Raw genomic sequence first — 25,227 nt, 5'->3', positions numbered from 1 at the left:
CTGTGAAAATATTCCACTGCAAATAAAAGTCCTGCATTGAAAACATTACTCAAGTAAAAAGTATAATCAGCTAAATGTACTTCAAAATACTTAACACTTTGCAATCTTATAACCAATGTATAAGTGATGTTGAACTCCACCTCTTAGACCCGTTTTGGTTTATGTATGTTCCTGTTCTTGTTCAGTCTAAAACTCCATAAACACAGTTAAAACATTTTTTTTAAATAGGAAGATGTATTTTTTTCTCAACCCATAAAGGAACACTTCATCCGTCAAAATCACCTGGTGATACATGCTTTTCACCGGGCAGGAAACGTATGAAACATTGCAAACTGAAAAGTGACTTAAGCTGTTAGACAAATGTAGTTGATTAAAAAGCCTCCGAGGTGTAACCTAGTGGACATTTGCATAAAATTGAAATACTCAAGTGGAGTACAAGTACATTAAATACTTTAGTACAATACTTTATATCCAAGTTTTTTTTGCTGGGATATGTCATACTAAACACTCCGATACAGTAGGCGGCGGTATGCAGCTTCATAACTTACGGTTTCAGGCCACCATACAATTCAAAGAAGAAGAAACGTCATCAACACTCGCCCTTTGCGCTTCTTTCCAAAACAGATACGGAAGAAAACAAACTAAACGTGACATATTTACAGTTATGACTGGAGAAACTGGTTTCTAGAAAACTTGTTTTATCACCCTCTGGGACACAGGGAGTGTAACGTTCGCGCACCAGCACGCTTAATAGTTGGTGACAACAACAACCAACAAACTGCGAACTTAGCGCTAGCTGAAAGAAGAAGCTAACCACGGTAGACCATCTTGGCGCGATTTTGATGAAGAGCGTTAGCTAACTTATACTTAACAACAAGATGGACTGCAGCACAGCTGATGTGGCACACGACTCCCCAGGTAGTTAGAGTAACAATGTTGTTTTTAATTAGAACTGAAAAGGCAGACATGTTATAGGGCTGCGTTGTAGCCAAGTTAGCTTATTTACAACTTGGACACAAAGCATTGACACCCGTGCTGCTAACATCTGTCAGAACAGCTAAAATGGGGGATGTTATATTGATCAAATCATTACTTACTTACTTTTATATTCTTGAATATTTACATACTATGACCCACCACATTCATCTGAAATGACTAATTTCACGTAAAAAGAAAAACACATAACGAGCTTCTAAAATATGCTACATATAGATTAAACATCCCACAGTATATAAAAGTAGCTAAAAGTCAACCAGCTCCAACATAGAAATGCTGCTCTGTTCTTAATGCAGTTAAAGTTCTATTCTACATACTGTGTACGCTTTTATTAAAAGTATTATTATTTAAAAAGCAGATACATTTTGGAGTTATTGGAGCTGCCCCTCATAGACTGTTTACTGGTTTTTAACTAATGCTAATAAACTTGCTAGTAGATCAACTTCAGTCTTTACTGTTGAAGTTAGTAACTAGTGGAGAACATTGTTCACATATATGGATGCCTAAATGGTTTATTGGTCTAAAGACCCATCCTGTGTACATGTGACATAACTGGTTTGACTCCACCCATGAACCTTGAAGTTTGTAATTCTAATTACTTAAACCACATATTTCCTATCAATCTATAATGTTGATGCAAATGCCATAAAAGTAATCACATCATAAACATAATCTCTAACATTCACAAATGTGCCTGGCCTTTATAGACGTCCAGTTTTTAAGTATGAAGAAAAAAATGACTTAATTCCTCTGTAGATGGACAATAACACTGGGGAAACAATTTTACATGATTTACTTGATTTGCCAAAGAAAAAAAAAACTTTGCATGCCAAGTTTTCGATCATTCATTATCTGTTAAAAGTGTAGTTAACTACAATTGTTTAACATTGCTGAGACAACTGATGAGTCGGCTTCAGGTACTGGAAAATACTTAAAGTAAAGCAAAGTAAAATCAGGATATGCAAACTAGAAAATGGGAAGTTTAATGGGTCTGAATGTACTGTCGAACTTTAATGATCATTTTAGCAGGCCAAACTTGAGATGTAATTCATGGTATTCATCCCATCCTGTCTCTGATTAGGAAACAGCGGCTCCTGCTCTGATGATGAAGTGCCTCTCTCAAAGCTCCTGAAGAAGCCACTCAGGGAGGGGAAACAGTCACGTGGAAACGGGCACAGATCCAGCACTAACTCAGCAAAGGACAAAAGTGGTGAGGACAACAAATCAAACAGAAACAATATTTGTGACAATCAAAAGCAAAAGGCACTGAATTTTGTTTGTTTACATCTTCTCCTGTTGTAGCTTCGGGTGACTCTTCAGATGACGAGCCTTTAATAAAAAAGAAAACTGCACCAGCTAAAAAAACAGAGAAAAAAGGCAACAAGTCAATCAGGTCTAATGGCACAAATGACAAGAAAACAGGTGGTTATATTACCACATCATCAACCATATTTCAGCTGTGTTTTTTGTTTTGTCTGTGATGCATGGCTTTAAATCTTTTGATATATGCAACTTCAGATATGAACTCAGAAGATAGCTCCGATGATGAGCCACTCGTAAAAATTGCCAAAAAGTCCTCTAAAGCTGCAAAGAAGACTTCCCGAGGGCGTCCAAAAAAAACTGTCAATTCAAAGAAGAAAGGTGAGAGGATTTCATCTCCTTGGATAACGGAAAGTTGCTGTGCTCTGCAGCAGATGCTTATTTTCTTGACTTCCATTTCTGACGCAGAATCGCTGGATGGCGATAATAGCTCGGACGATGAGCCTTTGACTGAACTCCGCAAGAAAATTTACCCGAAGCGAAAGGCCTCTGGCACTCCGCCGGTGATAAAATCCAAAAGGAACGCAGGGAGGGTAAAGGGTAGGTGTTCCAATGTGATAATCAAAAGTCATTTGAAATGATATTTTTCTCATAGCACTTATATATAAAATCCATGTTTTGTTCTAGTTAAATATGCAGAGCCTTCCAGTGACAGCTCGGATGATGTACCGCTGGCAGCAGTGACGAGGAAGAAGACGCAGGCTCCTAAAGAGCAAAGAAATGCAGCAAACAGCAAGAAAACTAAACCTAAAGACAAATCACGAAAAGGTAGGCAGCACTTTTATCACACCGACTAGAGAGAATGATCTCATTTTAGTACTAACCACTTATGTTTTGAAAGACCCTTCATCCTCAGACAGCTGCTCAGATGATGATGATGACGACGACGACGACGAAGACTACAAGGACGTGCCCTTGGTGAAGCTCGTTGCCAAGAAGAAGAAGCCAGAGAAGAAAAACACAAAGAAAGCAACTGCGTCAAGAAAGAGACGAGGTACCGTAGCAGCAATCATGACGATGAACAAAACCTATCATTTTGAAGAGGATTTTTTTCAAGTCCTTGCTCCTGTCACTGTTGTTTTGCAGGACTCTCCGATGAAAGTTCAGATGACGAACCCTTGATTAATATGGTGAAAAAGAAACGCACAGACAAACGATCGCAAAATAAACCGAAGGCTTCACCTCCGAAGGCTTCACCTCCGAAGAAGAAGAAGAAAAACACAACTCCCAAAAAGCCAAGAAAGACGTCTGAGTCAGGTAAGGAATCCGGCCCAGCCAGTGTTGTGTAGGTGACAGAAAGGAAAAGCAACTGTGGTAGATCAGATACAAAACCCTTCACCGGACAAACAAATATTCAAAGCATTTGCTTACTCTCTATCATGTATTTGTGTTTCATGAATCATTTTTCAGAGTCTTCAAGGAACAGTTCAGACGATGAAACTTCAACCAAGGCAGCTAAACACCCACAAGTGACCAAAATCCTGAACATTATACTAGAGAGGTGTGATGGTGAAGAAGCTGGGGACGCAGGGAGCCTGAACAAAACCAGGAAAGGTACTGAACACATAACCGAGTCATTATTGCTGCTGTAACAGAGCCTATAAATAAAGAGTAACATAGCTCTTACACTCCGACACAGAAACACAGATTGACAAGAAGACGTCGAGGGAGGAGTCTGAGGAATCACCAGAAGAAGAATAGGCAGCAACCTTTCAGCTGGACGGCCAAGTTCAAAGCACTTAGTAGTTAAAAGTTTAAAGGACTTCCTAAAGAGTAAATCCCTCGGAGAGGCGCCTCTTGAAAAAAAAAAAATTACACTTAGTGTTCATGTTAAGTGTCTTTTATATACAGTGCATACATATTAATTTAAGGTGTTGATATTTTTACTCTCGTTTTTAAGTTTGGGACCCGTTTTTGTAGTTTCCCAAAAGATTTTATGCACAGTCTTTGATGTTATTTCACTTTTTGTGCATATCGTTTGCATTGCCCGTCTCCTCTGGCTTTAATGTTTTTTAAAAAAGAAAATAATTTACCGCTCATTGATATTAACTTACATCTCTGCTTTCATATGAATTGTACTCTTAGCATGCCGCAGGGACATACTGTTGTGTTGGATTAAACTGCTTTCACTGTGACATTCATAACAGATAAATCGGTCTCTATTTGCCACGCACCCACACGTTTTCTTTATTCTTGTCTGGTCATTTTCAGTCTAGTGAGATTGGATGTTAAGTCACTTGTATTACTGTCTCAGGAGGCCTTTCCGTAGCTCTTCAGCTGTGAATCAGGGTATTTTATTAATCTAAACTTTCTTTTATTCTTCATTTTTACTCTGGATTATCAGCTCTCAATTTGAAACAACCGGACATCAGTTGCACACTTTCTCCAGTTAGGATTTGATTGTACTTTACAGGCAAGTCGGTTATCATGTTAAGATTTAATATTTAACGTTACTAAAAAAAGAGTTGAAACTTGCAATTATTTTTTATTGTTAATCAATGTAAATGATTTTTCCCGATTAATCAACAAATAATTTAATCTTAAAAAATACTAAATATGTCACAACCTTTAGGGGCCAATTCGGTTGTTTTCCCCAAATATGTTAAATTTACAATTATTTACTTATATATTTTCTTCCTCATTAAGCTAAATTAATAATCATGTTCAAAACAGTTCCTTAATTCACATAAAACATAAGAAAATTTGACAGTTTTCTTCTGCAGTGAAGTTTGGTCTTCCCTCTTCTTCGTTGCTTTCTGTACCTTTCCGCACCCGGAACTTCCGCTATGTCACATCCCAGCAGCTGCAGCGCTGCACACAGTTGACACCGCAAACACCGAAACTTCAACCGCTAGTTTCCAACTTGAAACAAGGGAAGTTGCGCTAAAAGAGGGAAGCGAATAGTTCGGCTTGTCACCTGCCTAGTTCACCTCAAAGCGGAATATTGGGTTGAGAGCTAGCCGCTTGTTAGCTAGCATGCTGCTGTCTCCACACATCAGACGACTCCTCTAATTTAATCTCGTCATGACCGAGTTACGATGTCGAAAAACAGACTCTTCGGAGGGAGAAGAAGAAGAGGACGAGGGCCAAAATGAGCTCGAGTTGGAGACTACACGTAAGTTAAGCTAATTTAGCGGTTTGCTAACCAAACACACGGTCGCTTCCTGTGCAAAAAAACATGCATTAACATCAGTTAATTTGCCCACAGAAACACGTCTGACCTGTAATATGCTATCACAAAGCTAAAAGTTAAACCATTATCTGTGTTTACACCTGACCAGAGGCTAGAGAGACGCTGAACGCAGTGGATGATGGGAGCGCGTCCGTCGGTGGAGATGACGAGCAGCAGAAAGATGAGGGTGAAGTGAAAGAAGAGGATGCTCAGCAGAAACAGGACGAATCAAACAGACCCGAGGCCTCTGTCAAAAGATCCAAGTGCTCTTCTGCATGTAAGTCCATGTCCCCTACACTGATCTACGCTCTCTTTACACTGTAAGCACTGCTCAATGTCAACTATCGGTGTCAGTCCACTGTTATTTCTACTCCCTATGCTTGATTGTTTTTGCAGGGCTTATATAAAAAGTCTTCTTACATCAATAAGCCACAGAATCAAAATGATCAAGTACTTACAGACACAGAGGTGCACACTCACGAACCGGACGGACGCACGCACACATGCGACTGATCGCATGATTCTCCTGCCGGAGATAATAGTAATTTAAAACAAAAACGGACACTAGTTTCTTCACTGACTTGATACACCTTTGATGATGGCGGCGTAGCAGGATATTAATATTTTTTCCTTTTTAAATACACACTTAACATTATAGCTTACTAAAGTATTGTTGTGATATGTGATGTTCATTGTCATACTTCTGCTCCTCAGCGGGTTTACTGCAGCGCCTTGCGAGGCTGTTCTTTGGATGCCTGGCAGCAGTTGCCTGTGGTGTGCTTTATGCCACGTATATGTCTTTGTATCATGACAGGAAGTTCTGGTTTTCCATCAGACAGGTGGGTGACACCGTGTTTGTCATGAGTCTGCTGACACGTGGCTGCCATTAACATATCAATTCTAAAATTCTCTTACGTGTCTCTCAGGAGGTTGAGCGAGAAATCACCTTCCAGGGAGGCAGCGGGCTCTACTATTACTACTACAAGCACATGCTGACGGCACCGTCCTTTGAGAGAGGTACGAGTGTCCTTTGAGCTTCTTATTAAAGAAAGAAAATGTTTAACTAAATACAACTTTGAAACGAACACTAACTTAACTTTAGAGGCTAATAATATCACTCTATCCTTGTCAATCAAGTCTGTGCTGATGTGGTTTGGGTTTCCCAGGGTTTTATGAGCTGATGCTAGATAACCGGACCGTTTCGGGTCAGACCATCAACGCAGTGGAGCGTTTGTCACTGTATCCAGAGCTCATCACAAGCTTCATATACAGAGTCACAGGCAGCCAGGTGAGCGTCTGATTATGAAGCTAAAGAGGCTATCAACTAAATGTAGGCGTGGTGGGGATTAGCTTGCCAGTGGGACACGAATGGAGGGAGGAAAGAGGAGGGCCGACAGTCATCTTTGTTTCTGCTCAGGACGCCATTACTCCACTATATCTTTACATAGCAAATAGCTGTTTTCAGCTACAGTATATTTATGTTCTGAATGTCATATATAGCTCCTTTAAATTACATTAAATAAAGCCATTGTCAGTTTTGACCATGTTACAACATATTTGTGTCGTATTTTTATCAGATAATACATACAATGGAAGCGTGCATGAGTATTTTCTTTCCAAGAACAAAGGTGCTAAACCAGTACAATGCCCTGTATCAAAGCAGATAAACACTGGCAGACTGATGTCATAGGCCCGAAGGCCTTTCAGCCAGAGATTTGTTGCATAGTGAGACAGAAAACAGTTGACCGTTAGCTGCTTTGCATCAGTTTGTACTGTGGTACTGCCAAAGTCAGTTAAATTTTCATTTTTGAAGTTTGCATATGTATCTTTTGTCAGATTCAGTGGTTTATCATGTAAAATGCCTCCTAGGGCTGGTCACCTAATAATCAGGCAGTCATTAGGTACACGATTTCTGGCATTGGCATAGTCCCTCTACAGCCATTTAAAGCAAACAGTACACATAGTTTGTATATCTTCTTGCTCATATGATTTTGGCCTCGTCTGTGGTGGAAGCTTTCTGTTTCTGTCTCTCCCTTCAGGATTTTGTGGAGCCGATCTACTTCTACGTCGGAGCGGTTTTCGGACTGCAGGCCATCTATGTCACCGCCCTGTTTGTGTGTAGCTGGGTGATGAGCGGCACCTGGGTGGCCGGCATGTTGACCGTGTCCTGGTATGTGATCAACAGGTGAGAGGAACCCTGCCGTCAAAGTCAGTCCGCGCGGTAAAGTTGCCGCCCTCTTGTGGACTTTATCAGATCATCCTTTCTGTCCGTTTTTCTCCCTGTTGCTCTGACTTTCTGGTCACAGAACAGACTTAAAAATGGGACACTCGCCGCTGTTAAGACAAATACAAATTTAAGCGGTGAACCATTATAGTACTCTCCTGTTTCACTTGTTTTCTTTCAGTTTTATGGGGACTTGTCCACTCCACTCTCCTCATGTCATTTCTTCCTCAGACCGGATACAACCAAAGTGGACTACGCTATTCCTCTGCGGGACAACTGGGCTCTGCCTTACTTCTCTTGCCAGGTTGCAGCTTTGACTGGATTCCTGAGTAATAACATCAGCTCTGCCACCGAGGTGAGCCTCTCATGAAACAAGTTTTATATATAACCCTACATTGTTTCCAAGTTAGCGTTTGCACAACACTGATGAACTGCATTCCTCCGTAGATGTGCTGCTACCTCACCCTGAGTGCGACCACCTTCATCTTCCTCCTGGTCTGGGAGCACAGCCACTATGTGCTCTTCATCCAAGGCCTCTGTCTTCTCTTACTGGACTCTTTTGACCTGGTGCCACCGCGTAAGGTGAGGCTCCGTCATCGCACCTAATCAACAATAATAGTGTTGCACATGAAACCACACTTAGTCATTTTTTACACTCTGCTTTTTGTGTGAGGAAACAACTGAGAGATAATGTGTTAATTACTGAGCTTTAGAGGTGCTCAATTGTGTTTCCTTCAGACAGTGTCAGAATAACTGTTTCCCAAAATGTCAAACTACTCGTTTGGCCAGTGTTTTATAAATGTGGAAAAAGAACAAAATGCTGTTGTTGTTGTTGTTGTTGTTTAGTTATAATGAGCTTAAATATTCTTCAAGAACAAACGTGTTCCCAAATGTAACTGTGAAATACACCTGTATGTTCAATATGTTGAGATCCTGACATTGTACCTTTTCCTTTTTTTTCCTCTCTTCTCTCTTGCCGTCTCTCTTTCTCTCCATCGTACTTCCCTCTGGGATGTTAAGAATGCCGACATTCACAAAGCTTACCTCGGCGCTCTGTTCCTGGCCTACTTGTTCCAGTTTCAGAACCCGGCCCTGCTCGGCTCGCCTCTGCTCAGCCTCCTGATTGGCTCAGTGCTCGCGAGGTACTTCCAGGTAGAGTTAGCTGCTCCCTCACGTCAGAGCTCAGTGGAATTCCACATCACAGGCGTTTGTTTGAACTTGCATAGAATCCAAGATGAGTGAGCTTTACTGCCTACACGATTATTTACGTCATTGGTTAACAGATAATCATCAGTGATAACTGATTCATCATTTAAACTAGATTATACAGTAAAACAGTAATATTTCCTTGTTGCACCTGCTTTAATGTGACAATTTTCATTTCTTTCTGTATTTTATCATTAAAAAATGAATGATTTTTGAACGTAGAATAACACCATCTGTTACTGTTTCCTGTATTCCTAATGCAGCAAAAGATGAAGATGGGACCTCTTGTGGCCAGAGTCATGAAGCTCTTCCTCCACTTCTACCTCGTCTTCACCACTGGGATCACCTTCAGTTATCTGGTCAAGGTATAATCAAGGACAAGAACATGGATCAGCTGTCTCCCTTAGTTATGTATTCTATGATAACTGTTGGTTAATCACCCCTGTTTTTCATTCACAGAAACTTATACCTGTAAGTGAGAGTGATTTCATTCTGAAATTCCTTGAAGTAAAATTTGGGCCCAACATGACAACGTGAGTCACAGCTGTGTTAAAAGTTAGCTTTTACAATGCAGGCTATTGCACAGTGGTGGCATGGTGTATTACCTGTTTTCAAACAGCATCCATATTAGTCAGTCTGTCCGTATAATCTACTCTACTGTAATCTAATCTCAATGTTTTTTTTTTAATGGCAGTGACTTTATCACCAACTTCCTCCTGTGCCAAGAGAGTTTCCAGACACCCGGTCAGGACTTATTTCTACGACTGACGCAGGCCTCAGTGCTTCCCTTCTACTTGCTGGTGCTCACTGTGTGTCTGCTGTCCACCCTGCAGACCATTTACAGAAGACTCAGGTTAGAGAGCAAACACAATGCATAACCAGGCGGCAACCTCCGGTTCTGAAAAGTGGAGTCTCTACTGACCACCAGGGGGCGACTCCTCTGGTTGTATAGAAGTCTATGAGAAAATGACTCTACTTCTCTCTTGATTTATTCCCTCAGTAAACATTGTAAACATGAGTTTATGGTCTCAATCTCTAGTTTCAAGTCTTCTTCAATACAGCATGATGTTCATTTAGTAAACTATGCTCCTTTTAGAGTCAAACAGACCATAAAGCAGGGTATGCTTTAGGGCGGGGCTACATGGTGATTGACAGGTCGCTACCAGAGCTGTATACAGCGTCACTACATCACTCCTCCGCAGTCCAAATATGGTCACTTCCGTTCACTGGTTTCTAAAAGCCAAGATGGTGACCGCCAAAATGCTGAACTGGAGGCTTCATAATGGCCATCCACAAATACCTTATATACAGTCTATGCACATGACATTACTCCTTGGTGTCTTTTTCAGGTTATATTAGACAGAGCTGGTGATCACAGCTTGAAGTTCTGCTGTGAAGGGCTTCTATCATGGTTCTTGATGTAAATGATGCTGAAAGCATTCTTACTCTGATACAGTGGCCAGCCAATGAAAACCAACCTCAGACTTGAAGACGGGCGAATAGGGGAGCAGCCTGAGGTCATCTATCATGTTTTTCACACGTTGCTATTCGGAGGCCTGGCCCTGCTGTTTGACGGGTACGTTCATCAGCGTAAACATGCGTTTTAGAATTTGGATTTTCAATATGTATCTATGAAGCATTGATGAGTTGTTTGTTCCTGCTCAGTTTTGGCACAACTAGACGTCGACTGTGTTCTTTTTTCCCCGCAGGATGAAGTATTTATGGACCCCGTACGTCTGCATGTTTACAGCGTTCGGCGTGTGTTCTCCAGACCTCTGGATGACTGTGTTTAAGTGGCTCAAACTGAAGTCCATCCACCCGGTAGTACTGGTGAGTGGCCTCAGGCTCACTTTTCACAACAAACGTGCTCTTTAAATGAAAAAAGTAAATGCATTTTCTCCCATCAAATTCACTCAAAAGGGAATTTTAAGTTAATATTCAGATTATTATGATTATTATTAGATACAGTTGCAGAAGAGCCTAATCCCATCACTTATTATAAATGCCGAATCACTTGGACTTTAAGGTGTTAATTGTCGTTCTACTCTCCAGTCTATGATCCTGAGCACAGCGGTTCCTACCATCATTGGTTTCAGTTTATGGAGGGAGGTGAGATATTTCAGCTCTTCATCTTGTGAAGCTCTTTATGTTGGACATTTACAGACGCATAACATCTGCTCTTCTGCCCTGCAGTACTGCCCTCGCGTCTTAGCAGAGTTGTCGGACGTGCAGGAGTTTTACGATCCCGATACAGTCGAGCTGATCAGCTGGATCAAGTGGGTCACCCGATCTTTCTGTAGTTTCACAGATATCTTTTAAAGTCTTCATTGTGGCACCTCACGTCTTCTTCTGGCCCTCCAGGTCACAGGCTCCGGTGGCGGCAGTCTTTGCAGGAAGCCCGCAGCTGTTGGGAACGGTGAAGTTGTGTTCAGGTTCAGCTGTGACCAGTTTACCGCTTTACTCAAACATCGACCTGCTGAGGAGGACTGAAGACGTGAGTGAGAGGAAAGATTTCTTTCTTCAGGAAAAACAAAGGAGACTCCTCCTGGTAGTGGAAAGTAATTGAAAAACACAACTTAGGACGGTACGGCCAGTTTTAAGCAAAAGGTCCTTGGGTTATAGAGAGGTGATTCATGGAACAGATTGAATCCATTATAATGTTCCTCCAAAATGTATTGTAGTAATGTGATATTTTGAGTTATAATTGTCTCTATACTGCTGGGTCTCTAATTAAGGCATCAAAATGCCCGTAAACACACAAAAAAGACAAAACATATTTAGATTTTCCTCCTCACAGATTAGTTGAACTAGCGAACATATTTTTTTAAATTCTATTTATTAATATCCTTTTATTCCTCTCCTTGTAGACTTACCAGGTGTATTCAATGAGGTCTGCAGAGGACATTTACAAGATTCTGACCTCTCAGAAGGCAAACTACGTGATCATCGAGGAGTCTATTTGTAACGAGCTTAGTCTCAATAAAGGCTGTCGGATCAAAGACCTGCTGGACATCGCCAATGGACACGTGAGTCAACACTCGTTCAGCACAAGCTGCACCTGTATCTGTGCGTCTAGTAATGTGTTTTTTAAATGGTGCATGTTGTTGAAAATCAAGATTTTTAAGTTTATCAAAGTAGGTTTTGATGATTTTGCGTACAAAAACCAAAGTGATAACGGCACGATGTGATTGTATTGGAGGTCGTGTACTGACTGGGAGACGTGACTTCTGGGAGTCAATAGGTCTGACAGCCAGGCTAGCTGTTTCCCCCTGTTTCCAGTCTTTGTGCTAAGCTAAGCTAACTGTAGCTTCATATTTACCGTTGAGACATGAGAGCGGTATCAATTTTCTCATCTAACTGTCAGCAAGAAAGTAAATATGTATTTCCCATCATGATTTATTGTAACGGAAGCTTGTGTATTATGGAAGTGCTTTGCAAAACCTTTCTTGGAAAGTATGTGTTTTTACAAAACTGTTATACAATTGTTATATTGTATACAATATTCTCATCAATGTCCCATATCCTTTGCGTTCATTCAGGTGGTTTATGACAAAGGAGAGATTTACTCTTTCTCCAAGCACCGGAGATTCTGCCACGAGATAAAGATGAACTACTCGCCCTACACAAACTACTTCACGCGGGTCTTCTGGAACCGATCGTACCACGTGTACAAAGTGAACTCCGTCATCTCCTTCCAGTACTGACAGCAGCTCCCTCCTCCGCCCGCTGAGACTCCGCTGAGCCCGGCTCCGCCCTCCACATCATATCCACCATGTAACATGGAGGAGGAGGGAGGAGGGAAAATGTCTAATCACTGGTGCCTCCCACATCCTGGTGTAGATGGTGAAGCTGTAAATTGAAACACAGCGGAGCACATTGGTTTTGGCCTACACATAGTTTGAGTAAAATCAACATGAAAGGGCCCTGTTGAAATATGCCATAAGTAATGATCACTGTACTGTAGTTAATTCAGCCATGCGTTAATGTTACTGTCATGTATTTAATGAGGTGAGAGCTGATATGTGAGGCCTGTGTGTTCACTCTGTACGGAGGCAGAGAGAGATTGTTTTTTAAGCTCTGTAAAAGTGGGTAAGTAAAGTAAAGATCTCCCACCTCAGTTCATAACTATAATTCCTGGGGTTAACTGTCAGCCAGTGAACATATTTGAAGCTCTGCAGCTCACCTGCGACAGATGTCAGGTGTGAAGTGTACAGTTTCTTCACACACCATGGATATTTATGGAGAGATTGTTTGGTTTGAGTGTGTCATGCGTCTCCCGTTTTAATCCTGATTGATTGAACAACCCAGGACAATAGAAACAACATCTGAGCTTTCATTCAAAGGGAAGTCGACGCTGCTTCTGATGCTGCTTATTTCTGTTGCTACGTCTCCATCATTCTCTTCATCTGGATGCCTTATTTTGAGATGTGGGAAGTGCCTGACTGACGCCCCTCTCTATCGACCCTTTAGTCGCGTCTGAGACTGACCGTTTCCTCCTTCCCCGGGTCTTACCTGAAGTATTTCCCTCTGGTGCTACCATGCAAGTCTCGCCATGTAGTGACTATTAGGTTTTGAATTATGGAAAATAAGTGTGTATGAGTTGTTAATTACAAAGCTGATTTCCTGATGTTGCCATTTGGTGCCAAGAATTTGTTTTATCCAGCTTATTATGCTTTAAATACAATTTTTATGTCCGATATTTTTCTTTAAAATCCAACAAGGAGGGACTATGGGCAGAAAAAAGATTTTATATATTAGAGCTATTTTCTTTTAAGTTTTCTATTAGGACGTTTTTGCATTTTCCTCTGCCATATGAAATCTTAAGTCACTCTACACTTGCATGCAAATATGTTGTAATTATATTTGGCTTATTAGATGTGTCTCAGGATTGTTAGGGTGGGAAATACCACAACTTTAATATTCTTAAAAAAGTGGCCATTATTATTACTATTTATATGTCCCAAGAAAATAGTTATCTCATGTAATTCCTACCAGCTCCACCCAACCTCTGAGCAGAGCTGTAACCAGCCAGTCTCGGTAAGTGTCGGTTCATTTATTTTTTATTCACTATAAAGTGCTTTAATATGGTATTTGTTAAAGATTGTATTTATTAATTATTAAATCAAATATTTTAAGGGACTTTGGGGGCTCCAATGCCTTCTGTAATCACCAATTAACGTTAAATTAAATGTCACTTTTTTACTTAGTAGTAGTTGGTGTACACTTTCACTCGCAGCAGAGTATTCAGAGTGTGGTTTAGTGTTTATCTGAATACTTCTCCTCCACTAGAGGTCATCAGAACAGACTAACAACTGTCCGCCATGACGTTTCGTTGCCGCAGTAACCATTTGTTTCGTTGCAATTTACATTTGAGACGTAAACGACGTCGATGCTGATTGATACGTTTGGCTGTTTTACATCCACCAGTAACGAGGTATGTGCCATTGGTTTCTTGAAAACGTGAGAAATGTTTCGGTGTTCGATCTTCAACTATTGGTTAAAAGAAAAGTTTCGGTAAACTCATGTAACGTTAGCCTAACAGTAAAAATATCTTTGCTCCATAACTAGCCAACATTACAAGCTTACAACGTTTATTTAGCTTAGCTTAGCATCATTGCCATTTTACAACAATGAAAGGTAGCCGCCTTCACCCACAGAAAAAACATAGTATACATATTTAATGCTGAATAAAAGGCTATATAATTATATATAATCTACAGTTCAAAGCTTTATTGGAATACCACACTCAATCCTATTAGTCACCTGCACCCAGAATGCAACTGAAACACCTGTAACCAATTAGATCGCTCAGAAATCCAAGCGTCAACATTATAGACACTAATTGCAATATATTTGTATTTTGTTTACAATACAGCAGCTATGTTAATGTCATCTTCAAGTAGTTGTCTGAAACTGTTGAGAATAAACTAAATGCATTTAAGTTCCTAGTCTTTATTTACGGCATGCTACAAATGAAAAGACAAAGACTAGATATTGTTTTATACTTAACACAGTGTACAGCTGGCATGCATTAAGTGTTGGTAATGACACTACCTTAGCATTAAATAAATTCATATTATCTGGAGATTAATGGGCTTTTCAAATGCCATTTTGCAATGTTTTCAATGTCCAATGCTTTTTCTGTTCAGCAACGTGTTTGCACTTGGTGTTCTGTAGTGCTGCTATTCATTTCTAACATAAATGATCCGTGGGTGTCCAGTGAAACCTGTATAGTATCATTTCTCTCTGGCACATGTGTTTGAGGTCTCTTTCACCATGAGGCAGCCACATTTCTAACCATTTCTTCATTTATGTTCTTCCTACCAGCCCATACTGACAGTGACCCCCAGTAGAGAGTAATGTCTGTCCCGGACCACAGTCCCCATCAGGGTGCTGGACCCAATCTTGTGACTTTTGAGGTTATGCGGAACCGCTCGGAGCTCTTCAGAGCAGAATGCACGAGGCTAATGCTGGAAACTGACAAAGCATGCAAACGCATGCTAAATGATGACAGCAAGCGACTAGGTAAGTGGGGGAATGCAGATGTGTTAAAAGGATGATGTTGCAAAGACCACATAGGTGACCTGTAGGGTTTCTTCTCCTGCTGTTCAGATCAGCGGCTTGGAGACATCCAGTTTGTGAAGAAGGGTTTGGAGCTGAAGTTGGAGGAGATTATTGTGGAAATTTATGTCCTCGAAGCGTTGCAGAGCAGAGTGGCAAAAGCCCTGAAGGCCTGCGACGAGCCTCTGAAAGTCACCGTGGTCTGTCTGGAGGAGAGGTGAGGATCTCGAACAGTCAGAAGAAAAATCTATAATGTTTTTATTTTAGATTTGGCAACTTTTATTAGCTTTCAGTATCGTGAAGTCCACCTTTCCGCACCACTTTCTCCTACTATAAAGCCTACATATAAAAACAACTTGCAGCATGAGTGTGAGAGACGTTTTTGTTCTGCGTCCTGCAGAAGGAAACGTCCCCCCTCTGAGAGGCTACATGACAAGGTGGAGAGAGAGCTGCTGAAGGAGAAGAAGGTCATTGAGGGAGTGGCTTCCTTTCTGCAGAGTGTAGCAGAGCAGATCACTGAGCAGATAAGGTAAGAAAGATGGACTGGCTGTGATCTATGAAGGGGATCTCAAAAGAATGCTTTGGATTTTCTAACTTTTATAGTGATTTTAATGACTTGAAAATCTGGAAATAATATCAAATCAGTATATAAAGTCGCCAGTAAAAGCAAGACAAAACATGTCTTTTTGTGTTCCAGACTGAACCGATCCGCCAAGTACCAGCTGGAGAAGGATCTGAAGGAGAAATTTGAGGCTCAGTGCATTGACAACTCCTGTGCCTTGATGACCCACCATTCCATCAACAACCTGCAGAGGTCCAACACTGAACTTGTTCCGCAGAGGTGAACTACCATGACGATTTGAAATTCTGACCCGCAGATCTGGGAAGAAAAAGGATGTTTTGTTAGTTCCAGGTCTCCCTCTCTCTCTCTCTTTCTCTCTCAGCTTGGCAGTGACATCAAAGCAGTGGCAGAACATCTCGGACATCAACATGGCCAAAGCGGAGCAGCAGCTCGCCAACTCTCTGTCCCTGCGTTCCCTGGTGGAGTCTCTCCTGGAGCAGACGGCCTCCGACATACAGAGGCAGGTCCAGGCCACAGCGGCAGCCCTCCAGCTGAGCGTCCTGGAGATCAAGTCTGCCAAGAGCCAGATGGAGGAACAGCTGGCCAAGGTAGGGCAGATGAGTGTATGGTGTATATTTGAGAGGGAGTGAGTAAACAAAGTCCGGCTGATGGCCGATGTTATGAGAAAAGTCAGCATTGCTTTTTAACTAACATTTATTATATAAGGATATTATTGGCTAGTTATTATCCTTTCATTGAGTAACAATGTGCTATTGTTTGAAATTAAGTTTTGTAAACACTGGTTGACCCTGGCGGGACGCCTCCATCCCCTCTAGATTTTGTCTGAGTTTGACAGCCAGCAGAGGATCGGGGAGAATCTGCGAGTGGCCATCACAGAGAGCGAGCAAGGTCTGAGTCTGGTCCAGGCCCGGCTGGCTTTGCGCCGCCAGAGGCCCGGCAAAGAGCAGTGCCATGATGCGGCCCAGTCCCACCTCCTCGCCGAGGTCCAGCAGCTCATCGCTCACATCAGCATGTAAGGCCAGGACACACTCGCCTCTGATGTAGAGGGACAAAGCAAGACATGTTTTCAATAGGTTTAATGATGCCAGTGTGGACACACAGCCATTACATCTGCTAGTTTACAAAGGCTGTAACACAAGAACATATAGAAATAAAACAATTCAATTTGTAAGAAAGCATGTATGACAGTATAATTAAAGGAGCAGTAGAAAAAGTTATTTTGAAACGCACAGAAAGTACCCACCAGGTGGATTTCCTAGATTCCAGTTTTATAAGTAGTTTCCTCCTGTGTTGGCTGATTTTAGAGATACATCCGTTTAGGACAGGTCTCTTTTTCTCCGCTCCCTCAGACTGCACGAGGCAGCGGCCCAGTCAGACGAGGAGCAGAGGGCTCTGGTTCGCTGCCAGCTGGAGCTGCATGAAAGCATCGAGATGAAGGCCAACTGTCTCTACATTGACGAGGTCGTCTGCCCCCAGCACAGGGAGTCCATCGTCATCCACAACTTCTGAGCATTTAGCAACAGAAAGAGTATACTGTACATAGACCAAGTATTTCTTCATTCAAGTTATTGCAAGTATTCTCTGTAATGTTTTCCTCTCACTCTAAAATAAAGCCACTGTACTTCACCGCTGGTTAAAGTCAATGTAAATGTATGAAGGAAGTCAAGTTCCTTCTTTCCATCAAAGGCATTTCACATTTTCTTTTGAAGTTCATTTTTACCTTGAAAACTGCAGTTGACAAAACAATCTCACTGTCAGGAATTTGAAATAAATACCTCAGATTTTAATGCGTGAATTTTCTTACGTTAACCTGAGACTTACCTCGTCCATTTTTGAAAGTGTTTTCTACTGTGAAAATTGCTGCTGACTCAACACATTCAGGCAATTGGCATTACAGTTCAGCTGCATTTGTATTTAACAAAAGTAACATTACAAAGTTTTCAGGAGTGTTAAGTTCACTTTGATGCGTTTTATATTCCGGGCCAGTCAAAGTCATGCACACACAAACTTAAATGAGAAGAAAAAGGCTCAAAAAGATGCCATTATCCAAATTGTTGCTGGTTAATTTTCAACAAATCCACTAATTGATTGACTACTTGTTACTGCTCCATTCACATCTTCAGTCATAACAGTACTGGAGAGTCATAAGTCAATCAAGTTGACTTTACAGAATAGGTCGACATAAATTAAAAAAAACAATTCGAGGAGCCAAACCTTCATCCACAAGTGAAAGTGGTCAGTATGGCAGTTGATAGCTCCGTTTATTACACACATAGAAGATAAATACTCAAGCACTGTAATGCTGGACAAACAGGAAGTGATCATCAAGATGTAGAGATCCAGACAGAGATATGAGGACCTGGAGGAAAAGCGTCATTAGTCAACATTAATCAAACCTCATTGTTCAGGAACTAATGAAAGTTATTCTTAGGTTGGTTTCATTATTATTTTTTCCAACCTTGTTCCAGAATTACCCATTCACAATCAGTATTTTCTTCCATCATTTCCTGCTGGGTGTTGCTGTCTTGATCACATCCCTGAGACAGTAGTGGGACAATCCTCTGATCATACTCACTGTCCAACCTTTCCTACACATGAACTACTCATTTATTTTTTAAATCAAAAGTGCTATCACAGAAGTACTCCTACTGTATATCTAATATATCTCACAGAATGCAAATTCATTAAAGCCGTATAAAACATTGGTAGCCAACTCCCAAAGAAAACATTTAAAATGTATTATGATATAATCTCGAGAAACGTAATCCCTGGAGATTCAATTTGACTTAATTCATGATTAAACGATAAGAGTTTACCAATGTTTCATGCAACCCCAATCTCTCAAAATGACATGTTCTGACCACTTCCATCACAGAAGTGCAACATACACGCATTAAACTCAAAATTAACATTTCTCTTGTGTTAAAAATGTCAGGCCCTAAGAAACCCTACTTGACCTGATCACACACACACACACACACTCATCACAGTACAGTGAAATATCATTTCAAGTGGAGCAATTCGGGTTAATGCAGTCCGAGTTGTTTAGCGGTCTGTTGCTCAGTGCGACCCGTGTGTCCGTGCTGGTGTTTTAGAGTGCTGGGGGGCCGACAGAGTTCACATAGCAGCCATCTTGCTGGCCTCTCTGACCCCACTCAGGTAGGCTCCCGTCACAGTCTGAGGGAAGTGTCTGTTGGTGGCCTGGTGACAAAAAAAACAACTAATGTAAAACAGTAGTAATTCAGTTTGACAAAGTAATCTTCACTCAAGGGCCACTTACTAGGTTTTTAAATCTCATTTATCACCATTATCTCCCCCTTAGAAAGCTTGGAAACAAGCTAGCACTGTATGTGGAACTTGAGTTCAGATTATTTTGTCAAACCTCTATTTTAAAACTTTAGTTTCAATAGTGTCCATTTCATTCTGAAATGTTACAAAACACAGGTGTAAATAACATTAATGTCTTATTTCCATTTAGCTGCTTTGGTGTCAGGTTCCTGGTATTGTGCATGCTGGCTCACTGTCACAGTTGTGGTTCATAAAGACACTTGAATAGAACAGAGCCATCATTAATGTTATTATAACACCTGTGCTTTTCTTGCTCAGTCTGCTGTGAAAAGGCCTGTTGATATGGAAAAAGCAGTATGGGAAATGCAGAGGGGGAAACTCCAAAACTTTCCAATAATGTCAAAAGCAAATAAATCTCAAATAATTAGCCATATCTAGACACATTTGATTGTATTAAAAAAAAAAAAGAAAAAAAAAGTAAAATCAGCGTCACCTCTCCAGCAAAGAACACTTTTCCCTGCACGTCTTCAGCGAGGATGTCGTAGGCCTCTCCACTTCCCCCCGTCTTCACAAAGCTGTAGGACATCTGGGACCACTTGTCTTTGCTCCAATGTGTGACAAAATAATGCAGCGGCTCTGGGACGTCCTATCGGGGATGACGGACAGAAATTAACAACAGTAATGAGAAAACTCCACAAACAATACAAGTAAATCTGAACTATAACAGGTAATCGGTGTATTTTGGTTTTTGAGAGAAAATGTGCAGTGAATTTTAGAATTGTTTTAGGAACTCTGTGACTTCACATGCATTTCGACTGAAGGAATGAGGGTCTAAGTTTAGTTCCTGGATTATAGTTCCTGGCCGGTACCTTTGTATGGCTGTTCCGCTCTGCTAATGGACCAGCAACTATGAAGGTGGAGGTTTACTTCTCCTTTTTTAACAACCATTCAAACATCAGAGTAGCAAAGTAGTAAGTTACAAACGATGTCCTGGTGTTGTCGCATGTCTATAAAAGCCCTTCACTTTTCAAGGGTCTCAATGAATGTGGAAAGTGACATTTAGCTCCTAATTTAGCCCCTGAACTGAATTTCACGGGACTATTCTTGTTGAAAGGAGCCTTTTCATGCTTAACTAACGGTTACTTTCACTGTTGGTCTTACTGTTCATCAGTTACCCCGAATGGAATAAGAGAAGAAGCGTCAATAAATGTCAGTCGCGCTTCAGCTGAATGTGACAAGGTTGCACATCAAAAGCGACGGCATTACCTGCTCTTTGAAAAGCTCACGCAGCACCTTCATGCACTCGTACACCACCTCCTTGTCCTCCATGTCCCGGACAGCAGGCACAGCATCCCCAGTGATAACAGACATGAGGACAGCCTGCTTCCCCTACACACACACAAGTCTAACATTATAATTCAAACCTATTTTCCCTGGTAGGAACAGGTATCTGACAGAGAATATAAAATAAGTTTTCTTAGCGGTGCGATATTGTCTTGCAGGGTGGATAAAAAGGAGAAAACACAGACCTGTGGCTCCATGTCATAGAAGACACTGAACATGCCTCTCTTGTCTGGACCTGGTGGAATGTGACCAAAGTAGTCTGCCCCTTGGATTCTGTTGTCCCAGAATCGGTACGGGAACTGGAGAGCGATCTGGAAGACGTTTTTAAATATTATTCTTAAGAATCTACAAGAAAGCAACTTTTCTAATCAGCAGGCCACTTGTTATATTTGCCTTATAACTAAATGTAAAAATTAATTTGCCAACATACTGTGCTTATCTACAACCATGAATCCCAAATACACATTAAAACAGTTATTACCTTCTCTATGATGCCGGCTCCCAGACTGTGGATTGCTTTCATTTTCCTTTCAGGAAGCGCTGGGTGGAACTGAATCAAGTTCTTCTGGAGCAAAGTCAATGGGACAGTAACAAGAACCTAAAAGAGTAACATGACACCGTGTTCATCAGCATTGAACACATGCAACATTCTCTGAAATGATACATTTTCTAGGATAACATCTTGAAATGATGCGTATTATATACTGGTACTTTTTATAACATTTATCAATGTGCGTTTACCTTCTGTGCTGTCCACTGGGACCCGTTGGAGGCGGTAACTTTGACGACATCACCTGAGTAATCAACGGCCTGAACCTGGATTTGAAAAAAAGAAAGAAAAGAAAAATTACACCACCTGACTTTTAACATTGAGATTTATTTATGCAGCATTCAACGTATAGTAATAATGGTAAAAGCAGCAGCCGACTGTAATAGATTGAATTACAAACCGGGCACTTTGTGCGGATGTCGAGGCCCTCGGCCAGTTTGTGGAGCAAAGCGGAGTAGCCCTTGGTGAGTAACGTGTGGTCTCCTGAGAACTGGGCAAAGAACTCATTGTGGTCCCAAGATCTTGCCGAAACCTACAAACAAATAAATGTAACATTTTCATCGCAGTTCCCGTGAAGACACAATATCAAAACCCACACAAACTAGATGTGCAGAATCCAGAATCTAGAGTTCCCTTTATGCAATAAAAAAAAAAAAGACAATAACTCCCCCACTTCAAACACACAAACACTTACAATGTTGTTATCTTCTTTGGTTAATGTTCCCTGATTCTACAGGCAGACGTGTAGGATGTATTCATAGCAGTAAACCAGCATGAATTTTGTAAAATGTAATGGCAACAGACTCTTCAGTCGATTATAGCAAAGAGAAAAATCCAGAATTCCTTTAGTGCTACTTTTCCACACCTGGTCTAACGTGCTTCCACAGGCGTACTCCAGGTTGCTGAGGTGAAACTGAAGCACCTTCTCCTCCAGCTCACTGAACTGGATTCCAGACTCCTGAAGGAAGTTCTTCTTCACCTCCTGGACCTTTTCTGTAGAGATAAACACCGATAAATGAAATGTCTCGAAAAGCTGACCACTCTTGTTGTTTTTTATTATTTGTGAAATCGTTTTGCTGAGAGTTTGGGTACAACACCCCAGCACCTCTCAGCGGCGTGTCCTGGCTCTGCGACTTGTCCTTCCTCCATTCCGACACCACGTCCAGGATGGCATTGAAGTGGAAGTCCATGCGCTTGTCGATGGCCGGGTCGGTAACCTGCCCCCCCTCCTGAAAGAGGTCACACCGCTCCCCCAGCTTGTGCATCTTGATGCCCATCTGCAACAGACGAGCGAAGAGCTCAAATGAAAAGCCCAGAGTGCACATATGAAGATTCTTTTTTTTCCTCCCCCAGACATCTCTTACCTGTTCACACATGAGGGCGATGGGGTTGTTTACGCAGCCGTTGACGATTTGAGCTCCTCGGCCTACGGTGACACCCAGAGATGTATCGTCCCACACGCGGCCTCCAATTCTCTCCCTCGCCTCGAGCACCACCACCTGTGAACCGATGACAACAAAGAGTGCAAACAGCACTGTGACGAGCGAACGGGGGGGACAGGAGGTCAGAGAAGAACTAACCACACTTACCTGAGTGCCAAAGTTTTGCAGCTGCCGTGCAGCAGCCAGCCCTGAAGCCCCGGAGCCGATGACGATAACGTTCCTCTGCAAAGATGATAAATGTGACTCTAAGTCTTAACCGAATTAATGAGAGAAAAAAAGCTTTGACATGAGATGTGCGTTGTAAGGATGAGGACACTCACAGAGCAGTGTCTTTCGGGGAGCAGGGGCCGCTTCACTGCCAGCACGCCAGTGTTGATGAGGCCCTTCCTGGTCATGAAGTGGAGCACCCGGTCCATCTCCTGCACGCAGCGCACACGCACCAGCCCCCGGGCGATGATGTGCACGGCACACTTCTGGGAAGTCAGCACCTCCTTTAAGAAAAAACAAAGAAGCTGTTTGTCTGTGGAGTCCTATATTCCTCCACAACCAGCTATTTACAAACCTAAAACAGGTGAAAACGTATAAGTCACTGGTGTCTGCAGCGTACCTTGCAGTTCTTGTGCCAGGAGGCCAGAATGAGGTTACGTAAAGCCAAATACATGGTGGGATCACGGGAAAACTCTGGGAACTCGTAAAGCTCATCCAGCTCCATCATATCCGGCCGAACGCACAGAGCCTTCCCACACTCATTGGGCTGGTAGAAGGGCTGGAAGTACGGACACAGGCCTGGAACTGAGGCGAAAAACAATAGTTACTACACCACATTACTACATGCTTCAGACGGATATCTCTAAATAGGAGGATGACCAATTTCCAGCAGGAACGTTCCATTCTTCCTCTCACACCCGCAGACTTACTTTGTGGCGGGACGGTCCTGCAGTGATCCGCCCTGAGCTCAGACAGAGACAGGTTGCTGGCGGTGCCTGACGGACTCATCCCCACGCAGTCAGGGTAGTAGGAGGCGAGGAACGGGCCGGCGGGACTGTCTTTGAACAACGGCGGCAAGATCAACATGGAATGCCACCAGCTGTCAGACACCTCGGCCACCCTCTGTGAGAATGACACGGCATGGGGTTAAAGAGGCTGTATTATTCAGTGGAGCATGCACACTGGATGTAGTTTTTGGGGGAAAAAAACTCATTACAAGCTGCATTTGATTTTGTGACAACAAAACACAGATCAGCAGATTACCAAGTCCTCTGGTTGGGAGCACTGATCCGGTCCCTCACTCTGCAGGCAGAGACATAATATTATTATTTTTTAAGAAATGATGCTTGTGAGTGGCCTGTTGATTCTTTTCCCCCCCCCCATTTCCTGTTTACCTTGATGTTGTTCAACTTCATTCCACAGCGGTACGTGGCTGCGAGGGAAGCGGTGAGTTGGATCTCCTTGGTCAGCTGACGCCACTTCCTACAGTCCGGTTTAGTACATTGAACCTGAAAGGAACACATCCCAATGACCATCACTGTGTTTACCGACTTGGATAACCGGGTTCAACTGGTTAACAGGAACCAGGGAGGCCGTCTGAACTTACCCAGAATGGTAGCTGCTGATCTGCCATGAAAGCTTTAAGACTGGGCTCACTTTTCCCGTTACTAGTCCACACCTTCTTCCATAAAGCAAAGATCTCGTAGCCATCTTTGTGACTACCAAAGGGGGGGAAACAAGTTAATGTTATGGCCTCGATGCAACGGCAGTTTCAGGGTCACTTTGTTCATTGATGTTATGCGAGTAGTTGTTCTGTCAACATTACCTTCTGTAGTAGTGATCAAAACATTCGTTGCAAAAATGCTCACCGCATGACAGATGGTACCAGCGAGACGTGTATCCGTTTTTAGCACACCTGAGGAGAGACAGAAGAATTCAATCTGTGTCTAAAAAAGGAGCAACTGCGTTGAGATCTGATTTCTATTATACGGAGAAACATGCTACCTGTCAGATGCACTTGCAAAACAAACTGGGTACGTGGCGGAGCATCCAGCCTTTTCGCACTTCCTGTACTTCTTCTCAGATTGGTCGTCTTCCTCCTCTGTGTCTGTGGCTTTTCTTTTGCTCTAGAAAGAGCATGTGGAGAAAGTCATCTCACTCAACTTTATTCATAGAGCATTTTAAAAAGGCTTTGGGGGGCGGGGGGAGAAGACCAGTGGGCTATGGGAATTGGTATCAGGGGAGAAAAAGTTGGATCGGCACATCCCTACTTTAAACACAACACAGTGGACCCAACATGCTGTAGAGGGCTGACAGAGATGGACAGCAGAGGGAAAGAAACCAAAAAACAAACAAGCACAAGTTCAGCAAACAACAAGAAGGAACACAGAAGCAGGTTAGGTTTGTTCTTTCTTTCAACCTGGAGAAAGTTTTCAACCATCCAGCATTTGATGACCTGAAGAAGAGTACTGAGGTCTGTTAGTTTGTTGTGACTATTAGGCTCCAAGGGTAGGTTTTTCTTCAATAGAGCAGTGAAAATTGAAGATGTATTTT

General features: G+C 42.1%; 4 protein-coding genes across 5 annotated transcripts in view; 3 read left to right on the top strand and 1 right to left on the bottom strand.

The window, feature by feature from the left end:
- Positions 1–590: 590 nt before the first annotated feature.
- On the top strand, positions 591–4,486 carry LOC116398477 (nucleolar protein dao-5-like). The gene is made up of 10 exons (XM_031874801.1): positions 591–918; positions 2,078–2,206; positions 2,299–2,418; positions 2,515–2,637; positions 2,725–2,856; positions 2,944–3,084; positions 3,158–3,310; positions 3,403–3,573; positions 3,727–3,870; positions 3,956–4,486. The coding sequence occupies exons 1-10, from the start codon at positions 879–881 to the stop codon at positions 4,015–4,017; spliced, it is 1,215 nt and encodes a 404-aa protein (XP_031730661.1). The 5' UTR covers positions 591–878; the 3' UTR covers positions 4,018–4,486.
- A 605-nt stretch (positions 4,487–5,091) lies between these two features.
- On the top strand, positions 5,092–14,638 carry LOC116398476 (probable C-mannosyltransferase DPY19L4). 2 transcript variants are annotated; one of them, XM_031874799.1, is made up of 19 exons: positions 5,092–5,431; positions 5,598–5,765; positions 6,203–6,327; positions 6,415–6,505; positions 6,655–6,776; positions 7,528–7,673; positions 7,944–8,067; positions 8,160–8,294; positions 8,733–8,864; positions 9,182–9,283; positions 9,378–9,451; positions 9,613–9,771; positions 10,375–10,494; positions 10,628–10,748; positions 10,971–11,027; positions 11,112–11,194; positions 11,280–11,412; positions 11,786–11,944; positions 12,458–14,638. In XM_031874799.1, exons 1-19 carry the CDS (start codon positions 5,341–5,343, stop codon positions 12,620–12,622), a joined length of 2,307 nt encoding a protein of 768 aa, XP_031730659.1. In that variant the 5' UTR covers positions 5,092–5,340; the 3' UTR covers positions 12,623–14,638. The 2 variants fall into 2 exon arrangements, with proteins under 2 accessions (XP_031730659.1, XP_031730660.1); XM_031874800.1 differs by lacking the exons at positions 5,092–5,431; positions 6,203–6,327 and having other exon boundaries at positions 5,611–5,765.
- On the top strand, positions 14,310–17,688 carry tekt1 (tektin 1). The gene is made up of 8 exons (XM_031874802.1): positions 14,310–14,352; positions 15,246–15,443; positions 15,531–15,696; positions 15,880–16,008; positions 16,177–16,320; positions 16,424–16,649; positions 16,878–17,074; positions 17,412–17,688. Exons 2-8 carry the CDS (start codon positions 15,278–15,280, stop codon positions 17,569–17,571), a joined length of 1,188 nt encoding a protein of 395 aa, XP_031730662.1. The 5' UTR covers positions 14,310–14,352; positions 15,246–15,277; the 3' UTR covers positions 17,572–17,688.
- A 618-nt stretch (positions 17,689–18,306) lies between these two features.
- The window catches only part of kdm1b (lysine demethylase 1B), an 8,229-nt gene continuing 1,308 nt past the window's right edge, over positions 18,307–25,227 (bottom strand). Inside the window, exons 3-21 of the mRNA XM_031874798.1 lie at positions 24,679–24,800; positions 24,500–24,589; positions 24,281–24,392; positions 24,069–24,182; positions 23,938–23,976; positions 23,604–23,796; positions 23,294–23,478; positions 23,007–23,177; positions 22,834–22,908; positions 22,609–22,743; positions 22,350–22,521; positions 22,110–22,237; positions 21,645–21,776; positions 21,436–21,510; positions 21,176–21,292; positions 20,880–21,005; positions 20,617–20,739; positions 19,844–19,996; positions 18,307–19,263 (exon numbers count right to left, since the gene is read on the bottom strand). Coding sequence (XP_031730658.1) covers positions 19,180–19,263; positions 19,844–19,996; positions 20,617–20,739; positions 20,880–21,005; positions 21,176–21,292; positions 21,436–21,510; positions 21,645–21,776; positions 22,110–22,237; positions 22,350–22,521; positions 22,609–22,743; positions 22,834–22,908; positions 23,007–23,177; positions 23,294–23,478; positions 23,604–23,796; positions 23,938–23,976; positions 24,069–24,182; positions 24,281–24,392; positions 24,500–24,589; positions 24,679–24,800 — 2,346 coding nt within the window. The 3' untranslated portion in view covers positions 18,307–19,179. The remainder of the gene's footprint in view (positions 19,264–19,843; positions 19,997–20,616; positions 20,740–20,879; positions 21,006–21,175; positions 21,293–21,435; positions 21,511–21,644; positions 21,777–22,109; positions 22,238–22,349; positions 22,522–22,608; positions 22,744–22,833; positions 22,909–23,006; positions 23,178–23,293; positions 23,479–23,603; positions 23,797–23,937; positions 23,977–24,068; positions 24,183–24,280; positions 24,393–24,499; positions 24,590–24,678; positions 24,801–25,227) is intronic.

Source organism: Anarrhichthys ocellatus, unplaced genomic scaffold, assembly GCF_004355925.1.
Source record: "Anarrhichthys ocellatus isolate YVR2014 unplaced genomic scaffold, GSC_Weel_1.0 scaffold84, whole genome shotgun sequence".
NCBI classification, from domain to species: domain Eukaryota; kingdom Metazoa; phylum Chordata; class Actinopteri; order Perciformes; family Anarhichadidae; genus Anarrhichthys; species Anarrhichthys ocellatus.
This window is presented reverse-complemented; position numbering and strand designations above follow the sequence as displayed.

Bases quoted from the DNA above. Each gene is read 5' to 3' on its own strand.
- LOC116398477 (XM_031874801.1), top strand. From the start codon at position 879: ATGGACTGCAGCACAGCTGATGTGGCACACGACTCCCCAG. The intron at 2,638-2,724 runs GTGAGAGGATTT...TTTCTGACGCAG, and splicing joins TGTCAATTCAAAGAAGAAAG to AATCGCTGGATGGCGATAAT. The intron at 3,085-3,157 runs GTAGGCAGCACT...ATGTTTTGAAAG, and splicing joins TAAAGACAAATCACGAAAAG to ACCCTTCATCCTCAGACAGC.
- tekt1 (XM_031874802.1), top strand. From the start codon at position 15,278: ATGTCTGTCCCGGACCACAGTCCCCATCAGGGTGCTGGACCCAATCTT. The intron at 15,444-15,530 runs GTAAGTGGGGGA...CCTGCTGTTCAG, and splicing joins TGATGACAGCAAGCGACTAG to ATCAGCGGCTTGGAGACATC. The intron at 17,075-17,411 runs GTAAGGCCAGGA...CCGCTCCCTCAG, and splicing joins CTCATCGCTCACATCAGCAT to ACTGCACGAGGCAGCGGCCC.
- LOC116398476 (XM_031874799.1), top strand. From the start codon at position 5,341: ATGACCGAGTTACGATGTCGAAAAACAGACTCTTCGGAGGGAGAAGAA. The intron at 6,328-6,414 runs GTGGGTGACACC...CGTGTCTCTCAG, and splicing joins TCTGGTTTTCCATCAGACAG to GAGGTTGAGCGAGAAATCAC. The intron at 6,777-7,527 runs GTGAGCGTCTGA...CTCTCCCTTCAG, and splicing joins ACAGAGTCACAGGCAGCCAG to GATTTTGTGGAGCCGATCTA.